We start from the raw sequence: 14,056 nt of genomic DNA on the forward strand, positions 1-14,056 counted from the left end.
GGGAAGATTTCCTATAATGATGGACTTGCCTCCCTACTAGGTGGTTGAAGATTATGCTGGAAGATGGCAGGTGCCCTTGCCGCAGCTTCAGGTTCTTCAGACCGCACTTTGCTGTTTTACATCAGCCAGCGCATCATTCCCAGATGAATGTGAGCACGTACAGTATGTTTTGAGTAGCCTTGCTTTGTAAGTACTCTTTGCATCTTATGAAAGTATTATTTTTCTTGACGTATTTGGGAATTGGGTTTTGATTATTTTCTCTGTGAAAGGAGCCTTTCCTCCTAAAATCTTCCCTCAAAAAGAAATTTCTAAAATCTTAGAGTATAACAAAAAAAAATTCCATTTTTTCACTTAAGTATTTAGGCTTAATTTTGAACATTTAACCACAGTTTTACATTTAGTTTTAGAGTTAGTTGGAATTGTTTCATAGATTCTTATGGTCACTACCATCACTTTCCTTTTTAATTCCCTAGCTCTAATGGTAATTCTCAGAACATAGCAATTGAGGCCATCATACTTAGCAGAGGGACCTTAAATCAGGGCAGGAAGAGGTTAGGAAGCTCCTGGTTTTTAAAAAGTAGAGGAATTCAAGTTAAAGGTCACAAACTGAGTACTTGTGTTAATTTTTTGCCCTTCTAGATCCTACTAAAATTATAGTAAAGATGTAAAAGAGAGAAATACAGAGAAAAGAAAGTAGAGAAGAGCCATCAGTGAGTGAAAGATTTCAAACATTTTCTTGGGGAGAGAAAAACAGAAGAGTAAATGGTCATTGAAACATGACAGAGCAAGTCACAGTGTAACTTGCTTTTTGTTTTGCGCATGTGTATGTGCGTGTCAAATCACACATCACAATGTGTTGTGAAATCATTTATCAACATTATAAATAAAATAGAAAATATCAGAACGTCTTCTAGGATAAGTATCATTTAGTGGAATTCTTGTTGTTTTGTAGTTTTTATCTATGTGTATACTTGATTATTTGTAATGCATTTTTAAAAACTGTGGGTAGCAGTTACAGTACAATTATACTCTGCTTTGTAAGATAGGAGGTCTAGTTTGTCCTGTCCACCTCCTCCCAGAATCCTAGAGAGGTATAGAATTTGAATATGCAAGGCATGAAGTAGAGAGTTGGAAATAAGATACTCTGGGAGAATATAGATACAGGAGTTAATTGAAGTTTTTTCCATTCAGGTCAATCACTAGGCCTTAAGGCCAAGATGGAGTGGGGAAAGAGTTGCCAGTTTTTTTCTTTCCTTTAAAGAAATTAAATGACTTTGGAGCAATGGCCTTTGCATTCTGGCAGCTGAAGTTTCTTTTTTGAGACAGCTAGCTAGTCACATATACCCTAAAGAAAAACTCATTGGTCATCAAAGTCTAGACATGCTTATAGAGCTCCCATTTAATCTGCTTATGGCCTCATTCTTAAAAATTAATGGGTATTCAGGAGTCATCAGACAGTTGAGGAATGCCTTTAATTTGAAAAAAATATACAATGAGAAACTGAAAAAATTTTTGGAAGAAATAGCATCAATGTTAAAAATAAAAATATTAAGAGAAATATAAAATCTATAATGTGTATTTTCAGAGAGACTTGAGATGATATGTGTAACATTAAAACATCAACTTATGCTGTGTGAATGGAATGATGAGATACCAAAATAGAGTTTTTTATGATGATGGGTAAAATGTAAAATTCTATAGGAAATTTGGAAAGTAACGTTGGAAGAAACAATCCAGAATATAAAATAGAATCAAAGAGAAGGAATGTGTCGGGAAAAAGCAAATTATATAGTACCTTTAGGTAGGAAGTTTATCATTGTAACTAGTTGGAGTTCTAGAAAAAGAACTTCTAAAAGATACATTAGAGGAAAAACTTAAAGACAAACTAAAAGAATTTCCCAGCACTGAAAGTCATGAACTTCCAGACTGAAAGAACTCAAGAAGTGCTCAAACAGTGAATATAAAAGATTCTCCACCAAATACATCATTTAGTGATTTCAGAATACCAGGAATGAAAAAAAAACCAGATTTGAACACCTTGTAGAGAGGAAAAACTAGGTCACATGCAAAGGTACAAACATCAGATTGGTATCTGTCTTCATTAACTAACTAACAGTGGGTGGTAGAATATAATGAATCAGTGTCTTGAAAGATTTGAGGAGAAATTATTTTCAGTGGAGAATTTTATACTCATCCAAACTGTCAGTGAAGTGTGAGAGTTAGAAAAGGCATTTCCAGGCTTGTAAGGATGTAGAAGATTGACTTGTTGACATACCCTTTCGTAAGACATTATTAGAGGATCTGCTCCAGAAAAATGACAGTGGATCCAGAAAATAATGGCTTTTACTTGAGATAGAGGGAAGTGGGGTCACTGTTGAGTAGTAGGTCTTGTAGATGTAAGACCTTCATTAAAAATGGAAATTTGAGAATGTGGAACCATTTAAGGTAGAGATAAAAGGCAAAAGAAATAAAAAGGGAAAATTAAAAATAATCTGAACAGTAAAGAATACAGAATCATAGCAAACTACTTAGAAAATGTACTGAGTGTTATTTACATACTTTCCTTAATGTAACTGTAATTTACAGACTTTAAACTTTTAGATAAAGTACAAAAAAAATTATAGTTGCAGAACAGAAGGAAATTATTAACCTTTCAATATAAGAATATTTGATGGGAATTGTGAGTTGAAGTGTAGAATAAGGGCACTAAAAAATACCCTTCCTTTAATTCTTTTTTTACAAAACAGTGTCGGTAGTACATGAAACCATAAATAAATGTTAAGTAAAGTTACAAAGGTCAATAATAGAGGAAATAATAATAACTAATGGGAATGTGGAATTGGTTGTGTAAGGAGTTAAATTCTCTTCTTCTGCAGCAGGAAGTCAAGAAGTTAATATTTAAAACATAATTAAGAAATACTGACAAAGCTTCTTATCAATAGCTATTAAAAATTTTCAAAGTTGGGGTGTCTGGGTGGCTCAGTCGGTTAAGTGTCTGGCTTCTGCTCAGGTCATGATCTCATGGTTCGTGGGTTCGATCCGGCATCGGGCTCTGTGCTGACAGCTAGCTGGAGCCTGCTTTGGATTCTGTGTCTCCCTCTCTCTCTGACCCTCCCCTGCTCATGCTGTCTCTGTCTCTCAAAAATAAATAAAAAACATTAAAAAATTTTTTTTTAATTTTCAAAGTTGTAAATTCTGGGGCATGAGACTAGTAGGAAGACTGAACCCTTTCTGTACACTTAGCATTTTTAAATCTTAAAGGTGTACTAATTTTATATATATTAACTGTATGGTTTTTTAATTTTTGCTTTATGTATGTATATAAAGTTTAAGAGAATGCATGTACATTGTGTTTCTCTAAAAGTATTTGTATATATTTGAATTTGGAAGTGGGAATTATGTGAGGTGATAGATATGTTCACCAGCTTGATTACAATGATAATTCATTGTCTATATGTATATCAAAACTTCAAGTTGTATACCTTAATACATACAATTCCTGTTGTCAATTACACCCCAATAAAGCTGAAAAAATTTGTAGGAGGAAGGAAACTTAAACTTATATAGGTAACCTTATATAGATTTGTAAGAGCAATGCAGTGTTAAGGAAATTATATTATTAGAAAATAGAGAGGTGCCTGGATGACTCAGTCAGTTAAGTGTCAAGACTCTTGATTTCAGGTCAGGTCATGATCTCATAGTTTGTGAGATTGAGCCCCATGCCAGTCTCTCTGCTGACAGCGCAGAGCCTGCTTGGGACTCTCTCTCCTCCTCCTCCTCCTCCTCCTCCTCCACCTTCTTCTTCTCTCTCTCTCTCTCTCTTTCTTTCTCTTTCTCTCTCTCTGCTCCTACCCTGCTATGTGCTTGCTCTCTCCCTCTCAAAATAAACATTTAAAAAACATATATCATTTTTATGCTTATTTTATAGCGCCCAAATGAATATGGGAGATGTTGTAGGATTTTTTGATTATAGTTGACAAACTTGAGCTAGTTTAAGCAAAAAAAGAAGGGCATGGAGGGATTTATTAGATGACTAAACCATGGAAAAGTAAGGACTAGAACTAGTCTCAAGATTTTCTGAATCCAGAGGGTAAAATATCATCTAGATCTATTCGTCCCCTTTATGTCTTCCCTCTTTTGTTTTCATTCACTAGGGGCTGCTACAAGTTCTGGGATTAAGCATAGTTTATTAAGCAAGAGAGAAGAAACTCCCTCCACCTATTTGTAATTTTCAAAATACTTTTGGGAGCTTGAGCTCAGCCAAGGTTGCCCACTACTTGGACTAATTGCTGTGCTTAGGACAGTATAGTAAGATTTTTGGCTCAGTTTGATGATAAGCTCACCCCATGGCTGGGAAGAGTGAGGATACTTCACTGGCAACTTGATCAGAACCATAGAAACGGTGGAGGGATATGCAAGAAGTGAATGAAGCCGTGTGAAAGAGAGCTAGCCAGGTAAACAAACATAACAGATGTCCACTACAAAGAGTGTCATTTTAAAAATTACCCAAACAGGGGCGCCTGGGTGGCTGAGTCATTTAAGCATCTGACTTCGGCTCAGGTCATGGTCTCATGGTTCATGAGTTCAAGCCCCGTGTCCAGCTCTGTGCTGACAGCCTAGAGCCCAGATCCTGCTCTGGATTCTGTGACTCCCTCTCTCTCTCTGCCCCTCCCCTGTTCATGCTCTGTCTCTCTCTCTTTCTCTGTCACTCAAAAATAAAATAAACATTTAAAAAAATACCCAAACAGTTTTAGTTATTCTCTACTGATTTCTGAGGAAAATAAAATAAGTATTAAAAGAAATACATTATTTGTAAGCAAGAAGTATTTTTCTTGTTTCAGTGCTTATTTGGATTTCCCCTTCCTTTACCTATATAATGTTTGTTAACATTAGTGTTGTAATGGGTAATGCTTTTAAGGTTTTCAGAAGTACGTTATTGTTTTTTAAAATTTAACTTATTTGTTAGCTTCTGTTTCAATGCTTTCTAGCTTTTTTATTACTGCTAATGAAAAAATAATGTGTTAAGCAGAAGCAAATCTTACCTGAGATAGACAGTGCTAGGTAAAAGAAAGCAAACTATCTTAATGGTTTATCAAAGAGTAATGTTCCTTATAAGGAAAATCTTCTGCATTATTTGAATTTAACTGAAAAGTTAATACCAGAGAAAAATGAGGAAATGGCGCCATGGTGATACTATTAAAAGGATAGCAAGTCTGTAACAGTATTCTACTTTTTTTAATGTTTTATTTATTTTTGAGAGAGAGTGTGCCCACGCGTGCACACGCACATGAACAGGGGAGGGGGAGAGAGAGAGGGAGATCAATATGAAGCAGGCTCCAGGCTCTGAGCTGTCAGCAAAGAGTCTGAGGTGGGGCTGGAACTCATGAACTGAGAGATCATGGTCTGAGCCGAAGTTGGACACTTAACCAACTGAGCCACCAGGCGCCCTTGTATTTCATTTAAATAAAAATGTAAACCAGAAAATTCTTCTAATAATTATTCCATAATTATTCATTTATTCCTTCTGTAAATTTTTGTGCTTGCTTCTAGGCTAAAATAGAAAATAAGTTAAGTCCTTAATCTCAAAGACCTTACAGAGCTAAAATATATTAAATAAGCAGTCACAATTTTTTTACACAATAATCATGAAAGAATTACAGGTTACAGTGAGAGAGTATAACAGGGACTTGACTTGGTCTGAGAAGTCAGGGAAAATTTGCTGGGTGAAGTAACACTGGAGCTGAGCTCTGAACACATGATAGTAATAAATCAGACAAAGGAGCAGAGGAGCCTCCCACGGATGGCAAATAGTCAGGGTGAATGGACAGGAGATGAGGATACTTAATGGATTTCATTATAGTTCATATCTTATTTATGATATATATCACATTTAAAATGTTTTATTCATTTGACACACGAAAAAATTATAAACAAGCTGAAGAATTAACTTAAGTAATACCTACAAGATTTTGGTGTGTGTGTGTGTGTATGTGTGTGTGTGAGAAATATATGTTAAACATATGAGTTACTGTATTCTGTGGCAGTACTGTCTGGTCTATATGGCCCACCATCATAAAATCTGTTCCACCTTGTAAATCATACATTATAAATATGTGCCTTCTATAGACTAGGAAACTCTAAAAACTAGAGTTTTGTGGAGTTGTTCTTTACAGGAAGGAGAGTGGATTCTGTTTTTATTCATACCTAAAGTGTGTTTTTTTTAAGTTTTGTAGAAATGAATAAGTCCTATAGAGAATTGTCTTAAATTGACTAATTATGATTTTACCTAGGTTGACTCTTTTTGTAGGCTGTATTTTCTAAAGAAATGATTTTGCTTTGGTATATGTATGTATTTGCACTAAAAAAACCCCTCAGATTAAATCCCTTTTATAGACAAGAAAACTGAGGCCTGAGAAGTTGAGATGACTTTTGCAAATCCAATTAGGTTTTTTTCCCCCTACTGTCTTATTGTTTTAAATCGGTTAAACACTGATTCCTATTTTACAGGTAGAACAAAGCGAAACACACTGAAACTAAGTGGATCTTAGGCAGAGAACAGTTTACCAGTTTCATATAAAATAAAAGTTGACTGTAATGCTGCCTTCCCAGCCTCCTTTTAGCCCAACAGAAAGTAAATGTTCATAGACTTCAGCATTCCATGCAGGGTTCAGTGATGGATCGTATGCATTTACCTGGCAGCCATTAGGTGCACAAAGATCCATATGGTTCACTAGAGAGGGAATTAGTTCAGCTAGTAGCATTTATTATATGTGGTGGCAAACAATAAAAATGTATACCCTAATATGCCAAGTTGCCTGGGAGAGAAGACCAAAAGGCCTTCTCTTTGATGGAATTAAGTGGGTATAATCAGCGTCTTATTTAGAGTGGCTAGACATTTGTGTGTTAGGCCACACTTGTAATGATATATCAGTAACCCTTTCTGTTTATGTTGCTATATTGGACTATCTTTCAATCATAGAATTTGTGCCTAACTTCAGTCTCTATTCAGCCAAATTTTATTTGGTTGTATTTATAACTTAGGTCTGGCCTTCAGCTAACTTAGAAAATAGCCTAGAAATTAAAGGAATAAAGGATAATTGTAAAGAGCTGCTTTTTGGCAGGGCCAGGTCCCACAAAAGACGTTTGTCTTAAAGGCCCCAATGTATCCTTTCTTTGCAACATATAGCACTTTCATTTCTTCTTGGTTTTTTAATTATTTTGATTATTACTTATTCAAAACCTTAATCACTTGTGGCAGGCAATCTCACATTAGGCTGTCTAGCCTGCTATTTCTTTGTTTCATCTCTCTAAAGAAATGATTTCCGGGGCTCCTGACTCCTGACTGGCCCAGTGGGTAGAGTATGTGACTCTTGATCTCAGGGTTGTGAGTTCAAGCCCCATATTGGGCATGGATCCTGCTTAAAAAAAAAAAAAATTAAAAAGAAAAAAAGAAACTACTTCCTTTTTAAGGCAATTGGTGGGCTTAATATAATTCCCATACCAAATTCCCATAACATTGCTTTGTTTTTCTTTACCATTATATTAGAATATTTTATTTTCAGGATTTGTTGTGAACATTCAACAGACCTGCATGCATTTGTTTATACTGGCCATGTTTAGAAACTCAGCATTTGATTGGGTGCTTGTAGTAACTAAAATATTTTTTCTTATAATTTTGGTCTTTATTGCTCCATTTGTTAATTTTGAGGTGAAGCAGTTGAGGCTTTATTTTACTGGCATTAAATAGACATTTTATTGGCAAAGAGATAGAGATTATCAGCTTATGTTTTTGTTGGCAGAGATGAAAAGTGAGCAGGTGATGACATACTCTGTTCACATCCGTGTCAGGATATGTCAAATCTAGAAGATTCTACATGTATAGTTTTATAAAATAGTGTTTCCTTGCTTTTTTATTATAAATGAAGGACAGCTTGGTCATTCTCTTGCTCAGTGTAGATATACAAAATCTAGAGAAAAAGGCAGTAAGTAGACTAACAGCTGTTACTATTTCCACTATTTCTTTAGGAGATGTATATCGTCATTATGAATGGTGTAAATACATGTTTGAATTTTTCCGAATTTTTATGTATTAATTTTGTGCTGAGCCAGATATCTGAAAAACTATAGATCTAACCCTTTTAACTTCTCCTTCCTTCCTCCTAATAGCTTTGGTTCACAGAACTGGGTCACAACACAACAGCTTTCATTGTGGAATAAAACAAGAAAAAGGAAAAAAATGAAATGCTTTTGAAATTGTTAAAAAGGTGACAAAATTTTGCTCATTGCTCCTGATACAGAAATCCTAAAGAACATTCCCTTAGGTGCACCTAAATTACATAAAGCAAATATTAAGAGAGAAATAGATAGCAAAATAGTAATAGTAGGGAACTTTAATACCTCATTTTCATCAATGCTTAGAGCATACAGACAAAAAATAAGGAAACACCGGCCTTAAACAACACATTAAACCTGATGGACTAAACAGACATATATAGAATATTCCATCCAAAAGTACATTCTTGTCAAGTGCACAGGGTAGATCATTTATTATGCCACCAAAAAATCTTAATAAATTTAAGAATATTGCAATCATATTAAGCATCTTTTCTGACCACAATGGTATTATGAAAAGAGAAATCAGTTACAAGAAGAACAAAAGAAAAACTAAAGGACAGTATCTCTGAGGAGGATAGATGCAAAAATATGCAACAAAATATTAGCAAACTAAATACAACAGTACATTAAAAAGATCATACACTGTGATCAAGTAGGATTTTTCTCCAGGGATGCAAGGATGGTTCAGCATTCATAAATCAATCAATGTTCACTGTATTAATAAAGGATAAAAATCATATGATTCTCTCAATAGATGGAGAAAATCATTTAAGAAAATTTAACATCCATTTATGATAAGGAAATACTTTCAACAGAGTAGATACAGAGGGAACATATATCAACATCATAAAGGCCACATGTGACAAGCCCATATTTAACTCATACTCAGTGGTGAAAAGCTGAAAGCTTTCCCTCTAAGATCAGGAACAAGACAAGGACGCCCATTCTTGCCACTTTTATTCACAGATTAGTGGAAGTCCTAGCTAGAGCAACCATGTAAACAAACAAACAAACAAACAAACAAATAAAATTTTAAAATGTTTTTCCAACCAGAAAAGAATTAAAATATCTCTACTGGCATATGACACGATATTATGTATAGAACCCCATAAAGATTCCACTAAAAAGCTATTAGAAATTATTAATAAAGTCAGTAAAGTTGTAGGATACAAAATCAATGTAAAAAAGTTGCATTACTGTATGCTAATAATGAATTGTCAGAGAAATTAAGAAAACAGTCCTATTTACAATGGTATCAAAAAGAATAAAATATCTAGAAATAAATTTCACCAAGGAGGTGACAGACATGTACACTGAAAACTATATGACATTATTGAAAGAAATTGAAGAAGGCACACGTAAGTGGGAAGATATTCATTACTCATGGTTTGGAAGAATTAATGTTAAAATATCTATGCAACCCAAAGCAATCTGCAGATTCAGTGCAATCTCTATCAAAAATCCTCCAGTGGCATTTTTCATAGAAGTAGAACAAATAATTCATAAGATTTCAGTGGAACCATGAAGGATTCCAAATAGATAAGGCAATCTTGAGAAGGAAGAAAAAGCTGGAGGCATCATGTGACCTGATTTCAAACTACATTACAAAGCTGTAATAATCAAAACAGTATGGCATTGACATAAAAACAGACACATAGATTAATAAAATAGAGAATAGAGAGCCCAGAAATACATTCATGCATGTATGGTAAGTTAATTTACATCAAAGGAGCCAAGAATATATACTGGAGAATGGTCAGTCTCTTCAATACATGGTGCTGGGAAAACTGGACAGCCACATGCAAAAAAATGGAACTGAACTATTGTCTTATACCATACACAAAAATCAACTCAAAATGGATGAAAAACTTGCACGTTAAGACCTGAAACCATAAAACTACTAGAAGAAGACAGGTGATAAGCTCCTTGGTATCAGTCTTTGACATCAGAAGCAAAGGCAACAAAAGCACAGTAAACAAGGGGTACTACATCAGACTAAAAAGCTTCTGCACAGCAGAGGAAACCATCAACAAAATCAAAAGCAGCCTACCAGATAGGAGAAAATATTTGCAAATCATGTAGCTGATGAGGGGATTAATATCCCAAATATATAAAGAACTCCTATAACTCTACAGGAAAAAAACAAACAGCCTAATTAAAAAATGGGCAGAAGATCTGAATAGACATTTTGCCAAAGAAGACATACAGTTGGCTAACAGGTACTTGGAAAGGTGCTCAACATTATTAATCATCAGGAAAATGCAAATCAAATGACAGTTATCACCTCACAACTGTCAGAGTGGCTATTAACAAATACACAAGACATAAGTTTTGGCAAGGAGGTAAGAAAACCCTTATGCCCCGTTGCTGGGAATGTAAATTGTTACAGTTACAATGCACAACAGTTAAAGAATTAAAAGTAGAACGACTCTATGATTCAATAATTTTTCTGGGTATTTATCCCAAGAAAATAAAACCACTAACTTGAAAAGATTGGTACCCCTATGTTCATTGTAGTATATTTACAGTAGCCAACACCAGACAGAACCTCAGTACGCATTAATGGATGAATGGGTAAAGAAAATGTGAAATATATACATATACATATATAAATGTACCACAAAAAAAGTGTCATGTTATTTGTGACAACATGGATGGAACTTGAAGGCATGGTTTTGTTTTATTTTGTTGTGCTTTGTTTTTTTAATTTTTAATGTTTATTTACTTTTGAAAGACAGAGTGTGAGCAGGGGAGGGGCAGACACACACACACACACACACACACACACACACACACACACACACACACACACATACACACAGAATCCAAAGCAGACTCCAGGCTCTGAGCTGTCAGCATAGAGCCCAACATGGGGCTCTAACCCACGAACTGCGAGATCCTGACCTGAGCCAAAGTCAGATGTTTAACCGACTGAGCCACCCAGGTGCCCCTTGAAGGCATTATTTTAAGTGAAAGAAGTTACAGAAAGACAAATACAATGTGGTCTCACTTTTATGTGGAATTTAGAATAAAACAAATCCTAACTCATAGATACAGAGAACAAATTGGTGGTTGTCATAGGAGGTTGGGCTAAGTTGATGAAAATGGTCAAAGGGTACAAACTTCAGTTATAAAATAAATAGATCATTGGAATGTAATGTACAGCATGGTGACTATAATTAATAAATTGTATTTTATACTTGTAAGTTACTTTAGAATATAGACCTTGAATGTTCTTATCACAAGAAAAACATTTGTGACCAAGTGTGGTTATGAGTGTTAATTAGACTTATTGTGGTGGTTATTTTGCAATATATGCAAATATCAAATCATGTTGTACACCTGAAACTAATGCAATGTTATATGTCAATTATATCCCAATCGTAAAAATTTGTACCAGGATCAAGATACCAAGACAAACATATTTTTAAAATATTTAATAATATTATAAATATATGACTTCTATTGGCTCTAGGCTATTATGGTTTTCTCCAGCCATGATATACTGAATAAGTTTCTATTCTAATTCTGTAACAGGGTTAGAGGGGTAGAAAATCATTTCTCATTCATCTTGTAGGAAATAGTCCTCAAATGTTTGTTTCCTTTTTTACTTCCTTTTTGATTAAGATAATATAGGTTGGGGCACCTGGGTGGTTCAGTCAGTTAAGAGTCCGGCTTCGGCTCAGGTCATGATCTTACAGTTCATGGGTTCGAGCCCCGCGTCGGGCTCTGTGCTGACAGGAGCTCAGAGCCTGGAACCTGTTTTGGATTCTGTGTCTCCCTCTCTCTGACCCTCCCTTGCTCGTGCTGTCTCTTTCTGTCTCTCAAAAATAAATAAAAAGCAGGAAAAAAAATAAAAAAATAAAATAAATTTTAAAAAGATAATATAGGTCATTTCAATCAATATCTAGTTAGGGAAATGTAAGTCATGCTAGATAATTTTGTAGAAGGAATTTAACTCCTAGTACCACTTAAAATGTTAGAAGATCTTGAGGAATAGATGAAGAGAGGATGGTGAACCCAGACGTTAGCAATGGTAATAGGTTATTAGCCCTAGAAATGGAAGGACAAGGGAAGAAGGAGGTATTATTAGAGGCCAGAGACTAGAGATGGTTGATAAGGGAAAGAACCACTGACCTGCATGAGAGGGGACCTTGGAAGAGATGTTATTACTGCTAAAAATGACCCTGAAGAAGCAGGGGGAAAAAGACTTCTTCTCACTGCTCCCTTTCACCTGTCTTTCATTTTTCCACCATTTTCCCTCTTTGGCCATACCTAATCAGAAACCAATTAATTAGCTTCTGTATAAGTGACGGAGGGCTGTTTTTGAAAAAATAATTTCCTAATTATTGAATTCTAAGTTGATGGGTTCTTTTTCACCCCTCAGTACTTTAAAGATGTCCATTTCTTGTTGTCTTGTTTACTCCCTCCCCACCCCTGATGAAAAGTCTGCTTTCATTCTTATTTTTGTGGCCCTGTATCTAATGTGCCCTTTTGGGAGGCTGCCTTTAAGAATTTCCTTATGCTGGAGTACCAGAGTGGCCCAGTATGTTGAGTGTCCCACTTTGGCTCATGTCATGATCTCGTGGTTTGTGAGTTCGAGCCCTGGTTTGGGCCTGCTTTGGATCCTCTGTCCCATCTCTTTCTGTCCCTAGTCTGCTATGCTCTCTCTCTCTCTCAAAAATAAATAAACTTTTAATTAAAAAAAAAAGGATTTTCTTTTATCACATTCCCTCCCCCCATTTTTTTGTAATTTAAGTTTTAACTAGGTAATACATGTTTATTCAAAATTCAAAAATGTGGTCAATATACAGTGCTATATCCTGCAATTTGTGTTTCTATTTCTGCAGGCAATCAATGTAATTATTTTCTTGGGTTTCCTTACAAGAGATGTTTTATGCATATACAAGAAGAAAATTGATACTCCCTTTTCCTCCATTTTACAAAAATTGTAGTGTAGTACATACACTATTCTGTACTTTTTTCATTTGAATATCTTTCCCCATCAACATAGAAAGGCCTTCACTAGCCATTAAAATGGCTGTAGAGCATTTCACTCTTATGGATATATAAAAATTTAATTAAATTAACCAATACCCCACAATGGGTATTTACTTTTTCTAATTTATTGCCATTATCAATAGCACTTTAATGAAACACTGTGTATGAGTGGCCCTTGGAATATGCACAAGAATATATATATGTAGGTTTGTCTGCATATTTATTTATTTTTTTAGAGAAAGCTAGTGGGGGAGGGGTAGAGAGAGACTCCCAAGGAGGCTCTGCACTGTCAGTGCAGAACTCAATGTGGGGCTTGACCTCAGGAACCATGGGATCATGACCTGAGTCAAAAATCAACAGTCAGACACTTAACCACCTGAGCCACCAGGCACCCTTGTATATTTGTATACTGTAGATGTATCTTAGGGGAATTGCTAGATCAATGAATTTGACATTTGTCATTTTGATAGATAACACCAAATTTCTCTGTAGAGGTGATTCAATTTACAATATGGCCAGCAGTGTAAGAGTACCTGTTTTCCTACACCTTTGTCAATACTTGTGTTTTTAAAAAATTTTAATTCTGATAATTTTCAAACCTATTTAAAAGTGGAAGGAATATTATAATGAACTGCCTTTACTTATCATCAGCTTCAACAATTATCAACATATCATCACTCTTGTTTTGTCTATATATCCTCGCTCCTCACTTCTTACCCATTTCTAGTTATCTTTTTAAAATTTTTAAATTTTTTGTTTTGTTTTTTTGAAAGAGAGCACCTGTGAGACCAGAGGAGGGGCATTTAAATGTTCATTGTTTATTTTGAGAGAGATACAGAGCATGAGCAGGGTTGGGGCATGGAGAGAGGGAGACAGAATCTCAAGCAGGATCTGTGCTGTCAGTGCAGAACCTGACATAGGGCTTTATCTCACGACTGTG

General features: G+C 35.2%; 1 protein-coding gene and 1 long non-coding RNA gene across 3 annotated transcripts in view; one reads left to right on the forward strand and one right to left on the reverse strand.

Annotated features, from left to right (window-relative positions):
* Positions 1-14,056, forward strand: part of ZNF654 (zinc finger protein 654) — a 97,441-nt gene that overhangs the window by 36,525 nt on the left and 46,860 nt on the right. For both annotated transcript variants that reach the window (XM_029939156.1, XM_029939155.1), the window contains exon 2: positions 41-186. In XM_029939156.1, coding sequence (XP_029795016.1) covers positions 41-186 — 146 coding nt within the window. The remainder of the gene's footprint in view (positions 1-40; positions 187-14,056) is intronic.
* Positions 1-14,056, reverse strand: part of LOC115291638 — a 51,076-nt gene that overhangs the window by 16,862 nt on the left and 20,158 nt on the right. The gene's annotated exons all lie outside the window — the stretch shown is intronic.

Source organism: Suricata suricatta, chromosome 5 (assembly GCF_006229205.1).
Source record: "Suricata suricatta isolate VVHF042 chromosome 5, meerkat_22Aug2017_6uvM2_HiC, whole genome shotgun sequence".
NCBI lineage: Eukaryota > Metazoa > Chordata > Mammalia > Carnivora > Herpestidae > Suricata > Suricata suricatta.